This window comes from Actinia tenebrosa, unplaced genomic scaffold (assembly GCF_029948245.1).
Source record: "Actinia tenebrosa isolate PJP-AT-01 unplaced genomic scaffold, QUT_ActTen_1.0 PGA_scaffold10__47_contigs__length_13832649, whole genome shotgun sequence".
NCBI lineage: Eukaryota > Metazoa > Cnidaria > Anthozoa > Actiniaria > Actiniidae > Actinia > Actinia tenebrosa.
In genome coordinates, this window is record NW_028292570.1 from 2,565,622 (window position 1) to 2,586,552 (window position 20,931).

The 20,931-nt window shown below is 39.3% G+C and overlaps 2 protein-coding genes across 4 annotated transcripts; one reads left to right on the plus strand and one right to left on the minus strand.

Moving 5' to 3' along the window:
• Positions 1 to 727: 727 nt before the first annotated feature.
• Positions 728 to 5,664, minus strand: LOC116294186 (reticulocalbin-2). The gene is made up of 7 exons (XM_031701734.1): positions 5,193 to 5,664; positions 3,695 to 3,882; positions 3,012 to 3,172; positions 2,599 to 2,659; positions 1,886 to 1,980; positions 1,530 to 1,619; positions 728 to 897 (listed from the first exon to the last, which is right to left on the minus strand). Exons 1-7 carry the CDS (start codon positions 5,375 to 5,377, stop codon positions 781 to 783), a joined length of 897 nt encoding a protein of 298 aa, XP_031557594.1. The 5' UTR covers positions 5,378 to 5,664; the 3' UTR covers positions 728 to 780.
• Positions 3,803 to 19,685, plus strand: LOC116294163 (uncharacterized). 3 transcript variants are annotated; one of them, XM_089026684.1, is made up of 15 exons: positions 3,803 to 3,937; positions 6,785 to 6,949; positions 9,346 to 9,415; positions 10,733 to 10,807; positions 11,013 to 11,045; positions 11,167 to 11,187; positions 11,542 to 11,568; positions 12,259 to 12,367; positions 12,818 to 12,903; positions 13,631 to 13,785; positions 14,704 to 14,865; positions 15,238 to 15,448; positions 16,194 to 16,357; positions 18,198 to 18,505; positions 19,172 to 19,685. In XM_089026684.1, exons 2-15 carry the CDS (start codon positions 6,884 to 6,886, stop codon positions 19,605 to 19,607), a joined length of 1,923 nt encoding a protein of 640 aa, XP_088882810.1. In that variant the 5' UTR covers positions 3,803 to 3,937; positions 6,785 to 6,883; the 3' UTR covers positions 19,608 to 19,685. The 3 variants fall into 3 exon arrangements, with proteins under 3 accessions (XP_088882810.1, XP_088882812.1, XP_088882811.1); XM_089026686.1 differs by having other exon boundaries at positions 18,198 to 18,257; positions 19,172 to 19,234; XM_089026685.1 differs by lacking the exon at positions 6,785 to 6,949 and having other exon boundaries at positions 3,833 to 3,937.
• The last annotated feature ends 1,246 nt before the right edge of the window (positions 19,686 to 20,931 follow it).

The window sequence follows — 20,931 nt, forward strand, 5'->3', positions numbered from 1 at the left end:
ATTCATATTTTCGACACTTTAAAGCTTCAAATGGCGGAAAAATCAACAACAAAAATTCTTGTTCACTCCCAGACCTTAGTAAATATGGATTGCCAGGAGAACGACAGTTTTATTTGGGAAAAAGTTTGATATCAGGTCGTTTAGAATGCACCGTACGTAAAACCACGTAGTGTAAGTAGTAAGTTTTATCAGTAGCAAAGTAGTGGTAGTCTAAGAGCGCCTTGAATGCGCTGTATACTAAATTGAGGGTCTGACCATCAGCCTACTGTACCTCCATCAACAAAAGGTTTTATGTAAGGTTTTTGATAGAGGTAATTTTCTCGGATAGCAATTCAAAACCCTTACCAAAAGCTTTAAAAGCTTCCTTTGTTAAGATAAGAGAGATGGCAGGGACCTTTGGAGAGGCGAGGGCAGAGGATGGCTATAGGGAATTCATCAACGACTGTTCACACCCACAACCAAAGGTCATCAATATAATAGACCTCCTCGGCTCTGGAGCGCGCGAACGTAATGTTGTCCCATTTCAGACCACGTGTCATTCCCTTGAGAATAATATTCTTTGTTTGAGTTGTATCCATATTCATGTGTTTTTTCATGTGCAACCTAGCGCAAACCTTAAACAAAGAAATGATACTCTAGGGAATGACACGTGGTCTGAAATGGGTAAACATTACGTCAGAGCCGAGGAGTCCTATTGCCAAAAAAGAAAGCTAAATTACAGCAAGAATAAACCGTACATCTTTATTTTCCTTATTCATGTATTTTTGTCGCTCAAGGACCCTATAACTCCTGTTTTTCTGGTTTGATATGATGTAGTACTTGACCGTACTGAGTGGCTTTACTTGTCTCCAACATTTGACCCATGGAAACGACTTCCTCGTATGATAACTGTGCGTCCTAAAAGGTAAGTACATAGTTAATGGAGCGGAATGTTTGCGAAACAGTCCCACAAGGCACTGTAATGTCAACTAGACCCAGTTTTTTCCTTAACCTCGAAATGACTAATATTTAGCAATTATTCGCCGAAGGCGATGTGAATATTGGGGAATATTTACCGAGACGCGAGTCTTCGATCGAGCGGCGAGGTAAATATTCTCCATATTCACTGAGCCTGAGGCGAATAATGGTTTTAGCATATACCAACTAGTGTACAGAGTAACTTATTTTTATATACAATAATTCAATAAAAACAAACAAACAGAAACTTTTAGTTTGCGTGACAAATTCACGCAAAACGTTTAGTAAAACTTTTAGGCCATACTTCGTTGCCTTTTCAGTATTGATAGGAATGACATTTACTTTCGTTTTTTCAATTTCCTCATCGGAAATTGTAGCAAAACGATTGCCAGCAGATGCCATTTTGTTGCCGACTCAATATTCCGAGATTCAGAGGTGAATATCGTACAATATTTACCTCCAATTAACCAATGAGCGCGCGCGTTCTTAGGAAGTACACAAGTTGGTTTATGCTAAACACCAATATACCCCTCCAAAAACGTTATCATTCAAATGTATGGCAGTAAACATACCTTATTCTTATCACCATGTTCAAGCATGTGTTTGGCTTCCTTTGCAGCAGTTGATTTTCGATCTGGTCTAATCCATTTCGTCACTTCTTCCTGAAATCAATGTAAAAATGATACTGGTCTGAAATGGAAAAGAATTACGCCCAAGGCAAAGATGTCTATCGCGCTCGTAACATTCCGTGCTTTATTATGACTAACCAATTTCGGAGGGACGTTAAAAGAACCACCGAATCATCCTCAGTGCTCACACTCATACTAACTACCTCTAAGTCATAAGTCATTGAAAAGCGTCTTTGATCAGATCCCTATGGAAAAGAGTGCTTTATAAGGTCATAAAATCAAAATTATCATTTGCTTACCTTATTAAGTACTCCATCACCGTTCTTATCCAGTTCTTTGAATGCTTTCACAGCTTCAACGAATTGCTCTCCATTCATGTCAAGAATCCCTTCCCCTGGTGATATATTAAAAAATATACGTATCAATGATAATTTACCTTAGCTGATCCAGGGGAGGGGTCCCTAGGGATGTTTCTTAATGTTTATTCATTCGTTTAACTAATGATGACGTCACATAAGTCTCTTCAAAACTGTCCTGGATTGCCCTTTTTGATGACGTCATCATCTATTCAGTAAATAGTGCGTGGACGCCATTCAAATTGGATTTGACCTTCTACGTTGCATTCATTTGTTACTTTGAGCAAAATAATATGGCAAGGTCAATGTACAAGATTGAAACATTCGTTGAGCCAATCACATCGCGCGAGAGACTATAACTTCTTGCCCAATCAAAAAAAATTGACGCAGAAATGGCGCCATCACGGGCACGGCACGGCCCGTCATGTGAAACTTTCTAGGTAATGCGTTTTGAGTTATGACACCCCATATTCTTCATGGTGCGTCGCACGGTCATGTGATATTGAAAGAGCCAATCACGCGAGATTATTCGCTGTCCAATCAAAATCAGACCCAGACCACGGTTACGGTACCGTCATACAAAAACTGGCCTTTTTAATGAGTTTTGGATGTGAATACCTCTACTACTTTACATTTCTTTTGGTATTCAAACATACCTATATAGTCCTTCACTGAGATCAGCCCATCGTTATCTCTGTCTATGTTATCGATAGTTTCCTATGGAATTCAAAAACAGACTAATTAGCGACATATGCCGTAAAAAATCCCTGTTATAAGCCCGGTTTGCCTTTGAAGACCGGGGGGGGGAGGTTGGGGGTTTGCGCTTACAAGGAGAAGGAAAATTAGATTGGGATATTGGGATAAAGAGAAAATAGTCATTTCTTTTTTGTTTTTTCCCCCCATTAGCCTGAATTGTTAGAGACGTGAATAATTGTCCAAGGTGTTAAAAAAGGTCTCTATCATTGCAAGCTCACCGTTCGTCTCGCTTCGATGCAAAGGCACGGCTACCTTTCAAGATGGCGCAGGAAACTGTAAAAGGGACTACTTAGAGATCTTAGAATGCTTTTACCTCCACAATACACTCTAGCATATGTTTGCCTTCGTCAGGGTGCAGAAAGTAAATAAACTCCTTGAGGGTCAGGCTCCCACTGTTGTCCTGGTCTGCAAAGCGAAATCGCCGTTTTTCATGTCGGTAGAGGGTCGTGTTTTTGTAATTCTTTGGTGCTCGGTCTAAAGATAAGAAAAACAGATCTTTAAAGTGGGCCCAAGACCAAGCCTGAGGAACACCATGTAATATAGCTTGGGTTTTTGTAATTGTTTGGCGATTGGTCTGAAGGTGAGAAAAACAGATTTTTTGAAAGGGGCCAAGACCAAGCATATTTTTGTGTTATATGAATTTTGATCAACTGATTTTTAGACTATATCTGTTAGAGAACTGGCCTGAGTACAGTTTCATTCCCCAGTCTCATTCTCCCCAACTTAGAACACTACCTTTCATTATTACACATTAAGAATAGAAACGGTCCCAAGACTGAGTCTTGAGGAACACCATGTAAAATACTTTCTTCTTCAATCTTTTCACGATTTCCCACTCTTATCAATATAAACATTACCTCTTCTCCTCCCGCCCCCAATCCAAATCCCCCTCCCCCCAATCCAAATCCCCCTCCCCATCCGTCAAATCCCCCTCCCCCTCCCCCTCCCCTCAATCCAAATCCCCCTTTGAAATACAGTATTTCCCCTCCTGCATACCATTTTGATAATGTATTCTCTCATATTCATCAAACATCACAAACCCATCGTTGTTTTCATCAGTATCTTCAAAGAACTCTCTGGATCTTCGTATGATGTAAGCAACATGGTTCCTCTCAATCCAAGACAATAGTTCTTCCTCGTCAATGGTCCCGTTCATGTCTTTGTCCATTTTCTCAACGAGTATTCTGTCGAGAAAAAAATAAGAAGAAAAAAACACGAGAAGTTATTGTGCATTGTCTGGTGAGTACTGTAGATGTTGACTCTCGTTTTCTCTCGTCTCCTTTTTTTTTTTTTTTTTCTATTCCTTTCATTTATCTTATTTTTTTCACTTTCTTTCTCTTCCTCTCTTCCTCTCTTCCTCTCTTTCTTTCAATCTTTTTCTTTCTCTTTTCCCTGCATGAATCTGGCATTTTTCAAGGCTGTAATATTGACTCTCGGGCACCGACACGTAGCCAAAAGGACCAGACCCCTAATGGGCCCTAATACAAATACAAAGAACCCCGCACGTCAATTGCCTTATGTTAAGTGTTCATTATCTGTACCTCCAGCTGTCTACTAGTTAGTTGTATTCATACACTATAATTAGTCCCCCTCAATTAATTATGATTTATAGCAAAGAAGAACACTTCTTCTTGTATATTTATCACTCTCTTCATCCCCTACTCACACCTTAAGTCTTTATCTACTTTGGCTAGAAAACGTTTCTCGAACCAACGATATATCAAAGTGTCTTTTCATATAACGTACACAGTCCTTTGTCTTTTAAAAAACAATTTAAAATCTTAAAAATCCTAAAATCCTCGATTCTCTACTCTACTCTACAATTAATCATTGACTTCCCCTGACTTTGCTGAATGCCTGGACGCTTCTATCGTTTCTATTAGCAACCAAAATTAAAAACCTTCCAAGAACAATTTTTCCGGTTTTCCCGATAAAGTTTACACAATTGTCATAAATTGTGTCCTGATCGGTTCTGTACAAACACTGATAAATGCATTTTACCCAGTGTGTTTACAAACTATGTTTATTATTACGAATGGCTATGAATCAGATGAATATACATGAGAAAGCTTTGATTTGTAGACGAAGGAGTAAACTACAGATGTTTGACTCGAATATGAATCAAAGTTGTCAAAATGAACTAATCGTCGCTACAACTTATTTAATTATAAAACTTAATTCATCAAAAACAATGTCAGTGGAAAGTTTGTCATTTTGATCAGGGTTTTTTGTTCGACTTTGGTATGAAAAATATATAAACAAAGAGGAAATTAGGAATCTGAAAATTCTTTTTAAGTTTGTTCAAAACTTTAAGAATATTTTTGTAATAATACTGGGATAATTTTCATAGTTTTTTCATCTTTAAAAAATATCCCCTAACTTAGTTGAAGAGCTAGGAACTATAAGTCGTTTAATATATTTTATTGTCACAAAATCTCCCCAAAGAGATAAATTTAGTCTCCGAGTTATATTGTTGTTTATATTTTATTCCTACCTTAGACGTTGAGCTTTTTCTTTCTCGGATAACTTGTAGTATTCTTTAGTTTCTGCCTCTCCTAGCAGGATTTTTTGTTCAAATCCTTCATGAGTTTCCTCATCTTCACTTGCTTGAGATCTTGCTGCCTTCGTGTTTATAATACTCAATGCAAAAACTACGAATAAACACTTAAAACTATACATTATTACAAATTACAATAGCGTATGAAATTTCCTTTGAGTCTTGTTTCTGAACCTGGTGTTTTTTCCTGTTATGATAGAATTTCAGTGACCTTGCAGAAGCGTTTAAGTCGATATTACGTTACTTTCTACGGTGTAGTCCTGGCACCAAAAGCAATGAAATGTCTGGCATATATCCTCAGAGACTACGTGTGGGAAATCTGTACGGCTCAATGGAAGGGACGATAAAAAATACAATCTGAAAGTCTGCAATGAGTGTGTGACTTTTCTCAGCCTTCTACACATGTGTGATTGTTATTCTAATGAAGTATATCGCTATGTATTGTTATTAATGGTAATCTAGATCAACTTGTCACAACTTTGAGTGCTTCAAATATTCAGGTTTTGGGTGAAGGGAAGAAGAAAAAAGAAAGGAAAGGAAAGGAAAGGAAAAAAATGATTGGAATGTAAAGAGAAGAGAAGAGAAGAGAAGAGAAGAGAAGAGAAGAGAAGAGAAAAGAAGAGAGTTCCCATTTCTCCTTCCGCCATCTGTCACAACTATACTTAATCTAATCTCTATGTTGACTGTCCCTACAAACACATTGCAATCAAACTTCAGAATACACAACAGTAACTGAATCGAGGACTAAATATTCGCTAAGACAGAAATCAATTTGTCGATCCACGCATCGGAGCCATTCTTGTTTCTTTGTCGCCAAAGACAGAGTAACTTCATCAGTCGGCATGTCTGCAGTGGAATCTTTTCTATTCTGTAGGTAGCAATATTGAACCGAAAATTCGTTAGTAAACTTGGTAGTTTGTTTCAAAAATTAGGGGTGGCGGTGTGGTAGTGTACTCGCCTATCAACTCTAGGGTCCCACGCTAGATTTCTGGATTCGGTATCAGATACAAGTAGTTTGCTAGGTCTCTCCCTGGACTTATGGGTTTTTTTCCGTATTCCTTCTTCCGCAACACATAACACCATAAATTCTATTTCGATCTGTGATTGAGCAGTGTCCTGATTTTGATCAACCCAGAGGTTGTTTCAGGGTTTAATCTGTGAGTCAGCCATGCCCTGACTTAGATCAGCCCAGAGGTTGTTTCAGGGTTCTATCTGTGAGTTAGCCATGCCCTGACTTAGATCAGCCCAGAGGTTGTTTCAGGTTTCATTCTGTGAGTTAGCCGTGCCCTGACTTAGATCAGCCCAGATGTTGTTTCAGGGTTCAATCAGTAAGTTAGTCATGGCCTGACTTAGATCAGCCCAGATATTGTTTCAGGGTTCAATCTGTGAGTTAGTCATGCCCTGATTTAGATCCACCCAGAGGTTGTTTCAGGGTTCAATCTGTGAGTTAGTCACGCCCTGACTCAAATCCCCTACTAACGGATACTCCCGGTAGTGCGCATGCTCACCAAAAGATCTTTGTCTTGTAGATCAGCCAACCTGGTTCCTATTCTCTCAATTATAAATTTCTCCAGGGAGGTCCGAGTTGCCTCAAAGATGAGGTAGTTGAGCTCCTTCCGTTTGACAGGATGCGCGCAAAACCAGTGATGTCCCCAGGAGACGAGCGCCAAAATGATGGCACTGACTGTTGTGAGGTAAGAGAGAGTGAACAAAATCAAATATTATCATTCCCGCTTTTTTTGGTTCCTGCCAAGAAAGGTCTCTGGACGAATCCGACTACAGCATTTACTACTGCAGTGCTGTTTCCTGATTGTAATGATTTTTAGCTAGTTATCTCTGTTTCCTGATTGGCTTAGAAAACCATTGAAAGCCACAAAAATAATGAAAACTGAACCAGGAAAGGTTGGCTCTATTCAGTTCAGACTCGTTCACGTTCTTCGTTTCTTGGTAGAGTTGAAAAGGAACTAGCGCTTTGAAAACGAGAATCGTTTTAGATAATAGTGCATTGCCAGCCCACGTGTCATTTCCTTGAGTATTTTTTCTTTGTTTACCTGTATTGCTTAGATGTAGATAAGTTAATGAAGATACTTAGATAAAGGATCATATTCTCAAGGGATCGGAATGGCACATCGTCTGAAATGGAAAAACATTACGCCCCTTCTAAAGAGGTCTGTTGACCCAAACTTTAGTTCCAACTTTAGTTATTGTTTTTGAAGCTTTCCGCTGTTGCATTAGCCAATTAAAAACACCCAGCAGACCCAGATCTTAGCGTCGAGGAATGACGCGATGTTCCATGCAATGGAGGGTAGACAGACGTATAGAAAGGCAGCTGCCGCGTCAAACACTGTAAGATAATGAGGAAAGATCAGACTTTGCGCCAAGGAAGACAGAAAGACAGACAGACACAGAAAAACAGACAGACAGACAGAAAGACAGACAGAAAGACAGAAAGACAGACAGAAAGACAGACAGAAAGACAGACAGAAAGACAGATAGAAAGACAGACAGAAAGACGGAAGGAAGACAGGCAGAAAAACAAACAGAAAGACAGACAGAAAGACGGAGGGAAGACAGGCAGAAAAACAGACAGAAAGACAGACAGAAATACAGACAGAAAGACAGACAGAAAGACAGACACACTGAATATGATCAATTAAGAGGGTAGATAAGGACCACACTTACTATTTTCCAAGCCATTTTCTCCATACAAACATCCCATTTTTGACGTTCTTCGATTAAATAAAAAACTAAATTTCTTCGACTTGACACCAGCGATAACAAACAACACACACGGCGGCACGGACAGCCACATGGTAGCATTACGACAATTGATTCCAAAACGACTGACCACTTGTTCAAACGAAACAATAGCAAAAATAGCCACGGCATTTTTAATGGTCTTCTTGTCTTGAAATAATGTATAAAGTTTAGTCAGACGCGATTGTTAAACCATTGTCTTACTTTGAATTTACTTGTCCGATTTGCGATTACTACCGGGAAATTTCAGGACTTTTTATGCCTCGCGTCTTGCATCAGAGCTTGCGCAATCGTAGACACTGTTGCTTAATATATTTCTTGGCCTCATTTTCATTTCGTGCGCGTGTTTTTTTCGTTCATCGAGAACTAAGAGTTGAAATTTTTTGTCAAAATCGATTGACCTGCTTTTCTTGTTTTGAATAACCGGTAAGGGCAGGTAAAGAGGTAAATAAGCTACTTCCATTTATTAACATTTCGTTGGAAGCCTTTTCTCGATTTTTTATATTTTAAGAAAATAAGATAAAGTAATAAAAAAAGCGTGAAGAATTTGGGTGAATCGGTTACACTTTGACAATCAATGGTAATATTATAATAATATAATCATTATTTTCAAATCGAAAAAGAAGGGGGGAAACAAGCAAATGCTTGAGTAGGTATAAACTTCCGGTCGCCCATCCAGATACTAACTTCCCTCAACCGGACTTGACCCAGTGTCTTTGAAGCCCAAGTTTTATCCACTGGACCACGGTTCCAGGTAAATCAGCATAACAATAGCCGTGAAAACAATGCACCGAATAGACTAGACTTTTTGATATTCTACTTTCAACCGATTCCGTGCGTGGCAGAGATGCAAGGGATTAGCCGATATGGTCTGGGGGCCGGCTGGTCTCTCGCCTGATGCTTCGGCTAGAACATTTTCTTGCGTAATTCGTACACCCAAGGGCAGAAGGATTTAATCGCCGTCAAGTCCGAAGTCCATACGTCGCCTCAGCTCTGCGGATGTCTCGGGGGTATGGCAAAGTGGAGTCGTTTTTTTTTTTCTTTTTCTTTCTTCCGTTTTTCACAATTTTGTTTTCTTGGTTCTTTTTTTTTTTTTCTTCTTCTTCTTCTTTTTTCTTTTTCGTTTTGTATTTTATTTGTTTCGTATTTGTTTTGTATTTCTGTATTTTTTAGCATATTTTTTGTTTGTTTTCATTTTTTTTAAAAATTCATACCCCCCATCCTTTAAAGAGATTAAGAAGGTATTAAGAAAGAAAGAAAGAAGGAAGAAAGAAGAAAGAAAGAAGGAAGGAAGGAAGGAAGGAATGATATTTATTTATTTATTTGTTTTTAGACAACTGAAGGGAGAGAACTAATGGAGACTAGACCTGATGATGATGCTATGGGCCTAGCTATATTGACAGGTAACAAGAAGGCACAGCAAAAAAAACAAAAAGTAGCAATTGCAACCACCAGTACGGAAGGGAGCCACATGAAGGGATGATCACAAAAACCCACCCCTCCCCCCCAGCTACAAATAATGACCTGATAATTAATTGACATTTGTCATTAGTTGTTTTAATTAAGGGTGTATTTTTGGAATGCCTTTAATCTTTTTCCGTCAGCAACGACCTGCTAAAGCTTCAGTTCACTGATCGCATTTAATTAAAATCACTAAACTCGACACCAGCCAGAATCTGAATTATTCAGCTATACTGCCTGTGGTGTCATTTCTGTAAATTGATATAGAAAGTGTTTCGTACGTCCAGTGACATTTAAGAATTCACCACAAATGCAAATTTTACGCTTTCTGATTGGTCGAGGGGCGTCGTCAAACAGAGGACATATACCAACAAAATCATCGGAAATTTGTTAAATATCACGAGGTTTGAGGTCTGGTTTGCTTTTGGCTAGCGAATTAACATTTGGATATCTCCGCTGAAGTAACTAATCACGATATATGTAAAAGAGGGGTTTTCGTATGAGTGGGAAACGATACGGTAAACTTGTAGCCGTAGTACTTTAGCCGTACCGTATTTTAACGTAGCCGTAATGCACTAGTCAAAGTAAACCTAGATTGGATTTGGTGGGGATTTGCTACCATTTTAGCTGTTTTTTTGGGGGTCCCGATTATGTGGGGGATTCACACATTTTGTCATCCCTGTCGAAGGAATGTGGGGCATTAGGTGGGGATTCGTTTTATAAATTCCAAGATGGCGGCAAGTGTTCCCGCAGAAAATGTTGGGTTGCAGCATTTTACTTTCTTATAGAAACAAGTAGTAATAAAAATGCTGCCAAGCCAAATTTATTTGCCCCAGGGGGTGGGTCTTTTTTTTGCTATTTACCGCAAAATTCTTCCCCACATTTGTCAGTCTGAGTTCGCTATTTAATACTAATCCCCACCTAAACCCCGGGGTAATGTTTCCCATTTCAATGCTACGGCATGTCGTACCGTGTACGTGCTGTAAGTCAGTACCGTATGTTTCCCACTCATACGATAAGCATCCTTATGGGAAGCCATGTCAATGTTACGGCATGTCGTAAATTGTACGTGCTGTAGCTAAGTACCATAATGTTTGCCATTCATTTGATAACCATTCTTTTGGGAAGCCATTCCAATGTTATGGCATGTCGTACCGTGTACGTGCTATATAAGTCAGTACCGTATGTTTCCCACTTATTCGATAACCATTCTTACATTGAATATAGAAGTTGACATTCTATATTTCATTCTATTTAAGGTACATCACTTCCAGCAATGGCGGTTTGGATGCGAGTGGTCTTTGCAATCCTCGTTGTATTCGTCCAAGAAAATGGTACATTTGATATTGTTTTTTTTTTTCCTTTTCTTTAACTTTTTCTAGTGAATTCTGAAACGTTTTCGTTAGCAATTTAAAATAGCATTAACCATGAAATTCACTTTACAATCGTTTTACTGACAGAATTCTCACCTACAAACTATTAGTTTTATTTTCTTTAAGATTTTTACCTACTTTGATGAATAAAGTGTTCTCAATTCAGTTTCAGTTGACGAAGATCCAGCTCCAGCACAAGGTAAATATATAAAGAAAAAATAAGAACTCGTCTCGTCTCGTCTTGTCTTTCTTGTCTTGTATTGTTTTGTCTTTTCTCTGCATCGATGTTTGTTAATTTGTGCATTATTGTTTTCTTTTAGAATGCAGTATTCTGGATGGAGGTAAGAGTTTTTTTTACACTTTGTTATATTGTCTCAGGTTTGTAAGGCCCTGTTTACATGGGAGGATGATCCTAGAACTAGGATCTTCATTGCAGGTGAATCAACCTATAGAGGATAGACACTCAGTATCGATAACCTGCTAACAGATCTTTCATGTGTGTGTGTGTGTGTGTGGGTTGGGTGGGGGGGGGGGGGGGGGGGGGAGGGGGAGAAGGGGTGGTGACGGAGTATTTACCGACACGATACCCGAATTAGAAGCCTAAATTTAAAAAATGGGGTCTTTATTTTGGACCACTGGTTTGACCCGTTAGTGAGCTTGAGTCTTCATAATAAACGTTCTGCTTTCTTTCACAGCTAAGGATATCAATGAAGAAATCGCAAGTAAGTGGAAAATACATCAGTCTAGTCGCTTCATCATGTCCCATCCAACCATTCCTATGTCATGTATGTACATATTGACTGAGTGGAAGGGCCGGACAAGAACATATATGGCTCGAGGTCATGCCGTACGGAGCGAACGCAGCAAGCATTTTGTCACGACCCAATTTTTGTTGTAGAAAAGGCTAAAAATCCCGATAAAGTTGATAAATATATCACGCGTAAACGAAGAGGGCCGGACGGCTCACTCCAACCCGTACGGCTCCCATCATGTTACATTTTTCAAAGGTTTTGTTATACGGGTCATATGATATTCCTCCTTATTCCATCGCATACATCTATTCGTCCATCGATCGATATTGCATACATTCATCCGTGCCATCTGTACACCAACCCCTCTCGTATCACTGCATCTATGCATCCATGCATCCATCCACGCATCCATCCTTCCATCCAACCAACCATCCATGCATCCATGCATCCATGCATCCATGCATCCATGCATCCATCCATCCATCCATCCATCCATCCATCCATCCATCCATCCATCCATCCATCCATCCATCCATCCATCCGTCCGTCCGTCCGTCCGTCCGTCCGTCCGTCCGTCCGTCCGTCCGTCCAAACCGTTGTACTCATAATCTAGTAATTGATGTGTTATAAAGAAGGACATCTTTTTTTATTCTGTAACAGAACTTTTCAAATCCGTTTCCATCTACGAAATAACCAAACCATTAGCTCTGATATTCTTAAGAGTAGAATATAAAGAACTCTATCCTGTAGACAAGTGCTACGATGATAGGTATGTTAAAAGATTAAAATCCAATGGAGTAAGGCACCGTTATTATTTATCACTGCGATTTTTGTTGCGTCATCATCATAACAATAAACTGATCCCTCCAACCCTCCGACCCTCCAACCCTCCAACCCTCTAACCCTCCAACCCTCCAACCCTCCGACCCCCCATCCCCCCACCCCCCCATCCCCCTATCCCCCCACCCCCCCATCCCCCTATCCCCCCATCCCCCATCCCTCCATCCCCCCATCCCTCCGACCCCCCGACCCTCCGACCCTCCGACCCCCCGACCCCCCATCCCCCCATCCCCCATCCCCCATCCCTCCATTCCCCTATCCCTCCAGCCCTCCAGCCCTCCAGCCCTCCAGCCCTCCAGCCCTCCAGCCCTCCAGCCCTCCAGCCCTCCAGCCCTCCAGCCCTTATTTCGATGGTTTATACTTTTTAAATCAATTTCAGGCGTTCCTTTTTCTCGGAAAGATTTCTTAACCCGTTGGCATCAATGTATTTCACTTCACAATCCCACGAAGAGACCTTAGCAGCTGGTGAGTTGTAATAAGCGCGTTCTATGTGAAATGCTATTATTGGGTATCAATCATGCTTAGCTTAATCATCTGTATACTATTTAAGGAATATAAAATGCGCGCGCATGTCTTTCTACTCAACAAATTTTGTTTTGGTATTGAATATATTTACGCAAAAAGAAAGACGGTCGCTGGATATAGCACCACTTCACGAGCGCGGATGACGTCAGCACTGTGCTCCGTTCACTAATAAAGCACAGTTTTTGACCAATCAGCGCGCACGTACTATCCTAACTATATGATACTGTGTGATATGAACACGCTTTGATCTGCCCTCCTACAACTTCCAGAGCGTTATATCACAGTACAGAGACATAAGCAACCGTTTTATATTGCTTTTATAAAATATTTTTTGAACGAGAGGGTCTCTGTCCTCTCATATAAACACGGTAGCCAGCCAATCAGCGCGTGCGTTATATCTCAAATATTTTATCAAGCCAATCAGCGCGTGCGTAATATTTCAAATATTTGATGAAGGACTGTAACAATACTCCAGGGTCCGCTTGTACGAAGAGTAGATTGCGCTATCCGACGAATAAATTCTTATCCAGTGGATAAGTCGATGCTATATTCTATACATTTATTCCCTGAATAAGATTTATAAGTGGTATAGCGCTATCCACCCTTTGTACAACCGGGCCTATCTTCAAATTCCCATTTGCTTCTATGCCAATTTTCTATTACACAGTACAATCACTGAAGAAAAACACGACAGAGATAGCTTATACCTTCAAGGAGGCATGGATGAAAATAAGGAAAATCTACAAGCTAAACGAAGGGATTTTTAATGGACTCGATGTATACCTCCAAGATTCTCTGATGAAGAAGTCGGCTTTACTTGGGGTAAGACTGCCAGACGGTTTGCAGCCCATTGCATTAGGTGATTTATTTGAAATAGAAGAAGAAATGCCATATTGTTTCATTCGTTGCTACAAAACGAAAACGAAAACAAATATATAAACAAAACAAAACAAAAAAAACAAAAAAAAACAACAAAAAACAAAAACGAAAACAAAAAACAAAAACAAAACAACAACAAAAAACAAACAAAACAAAACAAAACAGTTAATCCAGTTATTGTAAAGAATGTTTTTTTCATTGAAAATCCTCCCCTTGTACAGTTATAATTTTAAGACACCTAATTGTGAATTGGCAGAATAGACTCATTCAGCACGTCGAAATGCAGCTAGATTAGGAGGACATAACAATAGGTTTCCAATTCTCAGGAGATTGAAATTCTTTTGTTTTGTCCTCCAAATTGAGCTGCATTGACATCACATACAAGGGGTTTATAATGGAAAAGTGTTGGGAAGTTTTTTTCCAAACCCTTCCCTTCTGTTCTTCCAATTCCACCGTTGATTGATTTTTCATGATTTTGTTAAGTTTATCTTTGTCGTCTAATATAGAGCAGTTTTCGCATGACTATGGGAAGCTCACGGCACGAACACGGTCATGGCACGGCAAGGCATACGCCAGACCAATCACATTGTACGAGAATTCACTCATCCAATCAAATATCCGAATCACGGCTGAGAACAAGGCGCGGACACGGTCACGCCAATGTCACGGCACTGCCAGACCAATCACATTGTGGAGGAAAAAAAATCCCCCAATCAAAATTCTAGGAAAGATCACGGTCGCTGCAAGTCACGCATACGGCACCGACTTTTTCGCAGTCATACGAAAACTGCTCTATAGTAGGCAATCAAACTATTTTTGCTTGATATAAAAATGAACCAATAGTTGTTTGAATTTTTCTAGTCAGAAGCAAGAAAAGATGAGAATGAGGATCCACACATCTTACAGAAAATAATAGGTGAATTATCTCAAGAGTTTGAAGACGCCAATGCTCTAATGAGGATGATGCCAAGACAGATATTGAACACACCTTCAAAGCTTCAAAATAACCTCATCTACAGCCAGGTATGGATGAGTAACTGCAAATGGGCAAAGTAATCGAGAAGTAAAGCCCGTGTTTTCAATTTCTAATTGGTGATGATGATGATGATGATGATGATGGTGATGATGGTGATGGTGATGATGGTGATGATGGTGATGATGGTGATGATGGTGATGATGGTGATGATGGTGATGATGGTGATGATGGTGATGATGGTGATGATGGTGATGATGGTGATGATGGTGATGATGATGATGGTGATGATGATGATGGTGATGATGGTGATGATGTTGATGATGGTTATAGTGGTGATGATGAGGATGGTGATGGGGATGGGGATGATCATTGACGATAATACCAATGATGAGGATAACGAAGTATCTCCTCTACTTTAGGTCCATTCTGCCCTGGCAAACACGGTGCATAAAGATCTCCTTTCCAAAAATGCTGATATTTCTGACCACATCAAGGTGTTCAGCGAGATCTCCATCAAAAACAACTTAAAAAAAGCCAACGACAAACTGTTTACTACTTATCTTAAGGGATATGAAGATGCTAAAAGATTTTCAGCCATGACCAAAGAGACAGCTGATAGAATAAATAAGGGTTCGTACATGAAACTTTATTTCTTTATACAACTTTAGGTAGCGAGTTTAATGGCCTACGCGCGCGCGCTGCATCATTGGAACGCCAATTGTTCTTTACGTTTAAGGGGTTTTTAGTTTTTGAATGGAGTCAAATTTACTTTGGCTTACGCTCTGTTTTTCAAGAAAACATGCCAAGGGTTCCGCAATACTAAAACAATGGTGCCCCTAAACAGCTCCATGATGCAGCGCGCGTGGTACTCGTCACCAGTTTCCACGCAACCTCGGGAAAACTATTAGGCAGATTAAGATTCCCGTTTTTTCTTCCCGCAAACGGCAAACGTGACCACGTTTTCATCGTTTCCCTACATTTCACTTTACCTTTTGCAAACTTTCTCGACAATAGGATAAGTATTCTTTTGTTTATCTACTACTTGGAGATTTTTGCGATTCCTTTTCACTAATTTAAAATAATTTTTTAATGCTCAACTGACGACGTTTCACTGTTTGCCGTAAACGAGAATCTTAAACTCTATTAATATCCTTTATTTACCGTGGTCAATGGGCTTAGCTAAAAGTTACTTTAAAGCCATTCCAATATTTAGCATTTGTAACTATGGTTGTGTGGTTTATTGCTGTTGATAGGTTTTTCAGTATGCTATCGTTGGTTCGTTTTTTTTGTTTTTGTTTTTGTTTTTTTGCTATTGTTATTCTCTGGGCTTGCTAAATCATATGACATCAGAAATACCAGTATTTCATTTATTTAGCTGTTGATGACGCAGAGGAAATGCAGGGTGTTGTGTTTTCTTCCTGCGAGGAAGGAAGGAACAAAGCAGACAAAATCGTTGATGAAGCCGAAAAATCAGTTAGAAGTGTCCGAGGTGAACAGGAACGACTTATTGAAGACTCTTATAGAGATTTAAGATACTGGGTGAGTAGAGGCACTACCTCGTTTTAGAATATTAAGAATTCATTAGAGATATAAGGAATCAACGACAAGTCGGGTTTAATGGGAAGTGTTCTCTTTATTAGTCACCAGCCACCGTTTTGATAACCGTGAGATATTATGAAATAGAACATGCTCTCTTTGATAAATAATCCTTTGCAGATTTCGAAACGAGATCACCTGCAAAAAAAGAATCAAAACCGTGGGCTATAGTCCATGCTTTTTGTCTGAAAATGGCCAAAAATAACCCATTTTGTGTCCTCCATAAAAAATGCATAATTTTTCAAATGGTGTGAAAGTGGTCCAAAATCGATCAAAACCATGGGCTATAGTCCATGCTTTTTGCTCAAAAACACCCATTTTTCAAATTTTATAAATAATTCATATTTTTCAAAAAGGTATGAAAATGGTCCAAAATTGATCAAAACCATGGGATATAGTCCATGCTTTTTTCACAAAAACACCCATTTTTCAAATTTTTTAAACAATTAATATTTTTCAAAAAGGTGTGAAAATGGTCCAAAATCGATCAAAACCATGGGCTATAGTCAATGCTTTTTACCAAAAAACACCCATTTTTCAAGTTTTATAAATAATTCATATTTTTCAAAAAGGTGTGAAAATGGTCCAAAATCGATCAAAACCATGGGCTATAGTCAATGCTTTTTACCAAAAAACACCCATTTTTCAAGCTTTATGAATAATTCATATTTTTCAAAAAGGTGTGAAAATGGTCCAAAATCGATCAAAACCATGGGCTATAGTTCATGCTTTTTGGCCAAAAACACCCATTTTTCAAGTTTTATAAATAATTCATATTTTTCACAAAGGTGTGAAAATGGTCCAAAATCGATCAAAACCATGGGCTATAGTCCATGCTTTTTGGCCAAAAACACCCATTTTTCAAGTTTTATAAATAATTCATATTTTTCACAAAGGTGTGAAAATGGTCCAAAATCGATCAAAACCATGGGCTATAGTCCATGCTTTTTGGCCAAAAACACCCATTTTTCAAGTTGTATAAATGATTCATATTTTTCAAAAAGGTGTGAAAATGGTCCAAAATCGATCAAAACCATGCGCTATAGTCCATGCTTTTTGGCCAAAAACACCCATTTTTCAAGTTTTATAAATAATTCATATTTTTCAAAAAGGTGTGAAAATGGTCCAAAATCGATCAAAACCATGGGCTATAGTCCATGCTTTTTGGCCAAAAACACCCATTTTTCAAGTTTTATAAATAATTCATATTTTTCAAAAAGGTGTGAAAATGGTCCAAAATCGATCAAAACCATGGGCTATAGTCAATGCTTTTTGGCCAAAAACACCCATTTTTCAAGTTTTATAAATAATTCATATTTTTCAAAAAGGTGTGAAAATGGTCCAAAATCGATCAAAACCATGGGCTATAGTCAATGCTTTTTGGCCAAAAACACCACATTTTCAAGTTTTATAAATAATTCATATTTTTCACAAAGGTGTGAAAATGGTCCAAAATCGATCAAAACCATGGGCTATAGACCATGCTTTTTGCCTGAAAATGGCAAAAAATGACTCATTTTGTGTCTTCCATAAACAATGCATAATTTCTCAAAAGGTGTTAAAGGGGTCCAAAATCGATTAAAACCATGAGCTATAGTCCATGATCTTTGCCAGAAAATGGCCAAAAAATGACTCTTTTTGTGTCATTCATAATAGTGATGGGGATGATATGTTCATAATGATAATGATGCTGGTGATGCGAAATGTGTTGCTGTGGACGATGATGATGATGGTGATGATTAATGTAAGATATCTAAATCATTCAATCTTTTCATTCACCCAGTATACCAATGACATTAACTCCTTTGAATTACTGGATCAAGTTCGCCAAGCTCTGACGTTCGTAAGTTCTTTGGTACCACAAAATGTTAACCCAGAATTGGACGAGCTATACTCATACGTCACTAGTAGAGCTGATAGAAATGAAATTAAGAAAATAAAATACAAGTGGGCACTCTCTGTCAATACGTGGGTTTTGGGTAAGGGTTGGTTCGACGCTTACGAGAAGCTGTCCAAGATGTTAACGAAACTCATTCAAGTATCCGTGTGTTACAGGAAGGTGTTTCAGTTTGTTGGTACAGTAGTTCAAAGGTAATTAAGGCAATGTACTGCAATTAGTCAGGCAGCCAGTCAGTCAGGCAGTCAGGCAGTCAGGCAATCAGGCAGTCAGGCAGTCAGGCAATCAGGCAGTCAGGCAATCAGCCAGTCAGCCAGTCAGTCAGCCAGTCAGTTAGTCAGCCAGTCAGTCAGTCAGTCAGTCAGTCAGTCAGTCAGTCAACCAGTCAGTCAGTCAGTCGGTCAGTCCGTCAGTCCGTCAGCCAGTCAGCCAGTCAGCCAGTCAGCCAGTCAGCCAGTCAGCCAGTCAGCCAGTCAGCCAGTCAGCCAGTCAGCCAGTCAGCCAGTCAGCCAGTCAGCCAGTCAGCCAGTCAGCCAGTCAGCCAGTCAGCCAGTCAGCCAGTCAGCCAGTCAGCCAGTCAGCCAGTCAGCCAGTCAGCCAGTCAGCCAGTCAGCCAGTCAGCCAGTCAGCCAGTCAGCCAGTCAGCCAGTCAGCCAGTCAGCCAGTCAGCCAGTCAGCCAGTCAGCCAGTCAGCCAGTCAGCCAGTCAGCCAGTCAGCCAGTCAGCCAGCTCAGCCAGTCAGCCAGTCAGCCAGTCAGCCAGTCAGCCAGTCAGCCAGTCAGCCAGTCAGCCAGTCAGCCAGTCAGCCAGTCAGCCAGTCAAACAAATGATACTATACATATAACGTTTCCGTCTTTTAGTTGTTCTGAAGGTGTTGGCAGTCTTCAAGACATTTACGACGACATTTCTTCGCGAATACTAATCGACCAATCCAATTGCTGGGATGTTTCACTGTTTAGTCGTCCAACGTTCAAAGAAATCGAGGAATCAGTCGATAAAGCAGCCAAGCATTTTGGCTTCAACAAAGACTGTGAACAGAACACCCCACAACAAGATGAGGCAGGGAATGTACGAAGCATCATTATTGATGATTACAGTGACGAATCTGAGGAGGAAAAGTTCAGTCCAACACAGAGATTCATGGTGTGTGACCTGCGATCAAAGTCTATATCAGACGCGGAGATCAACAAAAAGATGGATATTCGTGATTTACAGAAGGTGAAAGCTGTACGATGTAAAAACAGCAAGAGAGCAGATTCAATGTATGCCAAAGACAAGCAGCGTGACAATTACTGAGACGTCAAAAAATTTCAATCGAATCTCAAGATATTTTGAGAAGATATGAAAGGCTCGAATAAATTACTATTGATGTGAGACGACTGTTGACGTTAATGACTCATTATACAATCACTAACCAACCTCCGAGATATGCCTCGCTTGTCACGCACAAAGGTTTCAGTATGAGGCTACATGCTAAATTTATTCTTACCGCCTGTCACGAATGACAGAGCATTTAGTATGTAGCCTCATACTGAAACCTTTGTGCATGACAAGCGAAGCATTTCTCGGAAGTGGGCTATTCTCTACTTCACATCCCCATAATGCCTTGCGTCTTTGGGGGGTAACCAATCAAAAAACTGTCCCAAATTGAAAGGTTTCTTAATTGAATTTATACTATACCTGCTTTTATCTGTACAATACTGATTATCAGTTTATTCCAAGTTATTTTTGCGTGTACAGATCATGAAGAGTTTTGGTCTTACAGAAAATGTATTGACTTACGAAAAAATGTTTAAAATTTACCTTAAACGTCTTCAAGCTTCTATCTTTTTCTGTTTTTTACTTTTTCATTTCATCTTTGGATACCAAACAAGGTATTTTCAACATTGTCTGATCAGCCTTCAGCAAAATAAGTGGGTTTTTACCCTCTGGTTACCCCCCAAAGACGCAAAGGATTATGGGGATGTGAAAGTCGAGAATTGCAAAATCATAGTGAGGTTCAGAAACATAGAACACCGAAGCTGAGACCAAAATATTACATGGGGTCTAAGGGGTCTATTTTTTACCACAAACAAAAAGGGTAACATTTGAAAGAGAAACGGTTTCAAGCGCGCACGTGATTTGCTGACGTAATGTATCGGTACGTCCTTTCAATTTTCCTCTGCCTAGACCAATCAGAAAGCGAGAAAATTCTGAAATAGTGGTTAAAAACTATGATATAAACACTTTCTTTGTTTTTCAGTAGACCCCTTGTATCACGAGGGAATGCAGCTCAATTTGTACCGGACATAATAATAGATTTTTCAATTCTCTCTGGAGGTTGAAATTTTTATGTTTTGTTCTTCAAATTGAGCTGCTTTGACGTCACATGCAATTATATTATTATTATTATTATTATTATGATTATTATTATGATTATGATAATGGTGATGATGATTATGAAGATGATAGTGATGATGATGATGGTGATGATAAGGATGATGATGATGATGATTGAAGTGCTCAGAATCCCGAATTTATTTATAAGAATTTATTTAACTTTATTTAAAAAAGAAACATACAAAACAAAATAAAAAACAACAATTAAAAACAACAACAACAACAACAAAACAAAAAACAA

Coding starts and splice junctions, on each gene's coding strand:
- LOC116294186 (XM_031701734.1), bottom strand. CDS start 5,377: ATGTATAGTTTTAAGTGTTTATTCGTAGTTTTTGCATTGAGTATTATA. Junction 2,660..3,011: donor TGCTAGAGTGTATTGTGGAG/GTAAAAGCATTC, acceptor TGAATTCCATAG/GAAACTATCGATAACATAGA. Junction 1,981..2,598: donor CTCAGTGAAGGACTATATAG/GTATGTTTGAAT, acceptor ATATATCACCAG/GGGAAGGGATTCTTGACATG.
- LOC116294163 (XM_089026684.1), top strand. CDS start 6,884: ATGCGCGCAAAACCAGTGATGTCCCCAGGAGACGAGCGCCAAAATGAT. Junction 11,569..12,258: donor TATCAATGAAGAAATCGCAA/GTAAGTGGAAAA, acceptor ATTCTGTAACAG/AACTTTTCAAATCCGTTTCC. Junction 12,904..13,630: donor CGAAGAGACCTTAGCAGCTG/GTGAGTTGTAAT, acceptor TCTATTACACAG/TACAATCACTGAAGAAAAAC.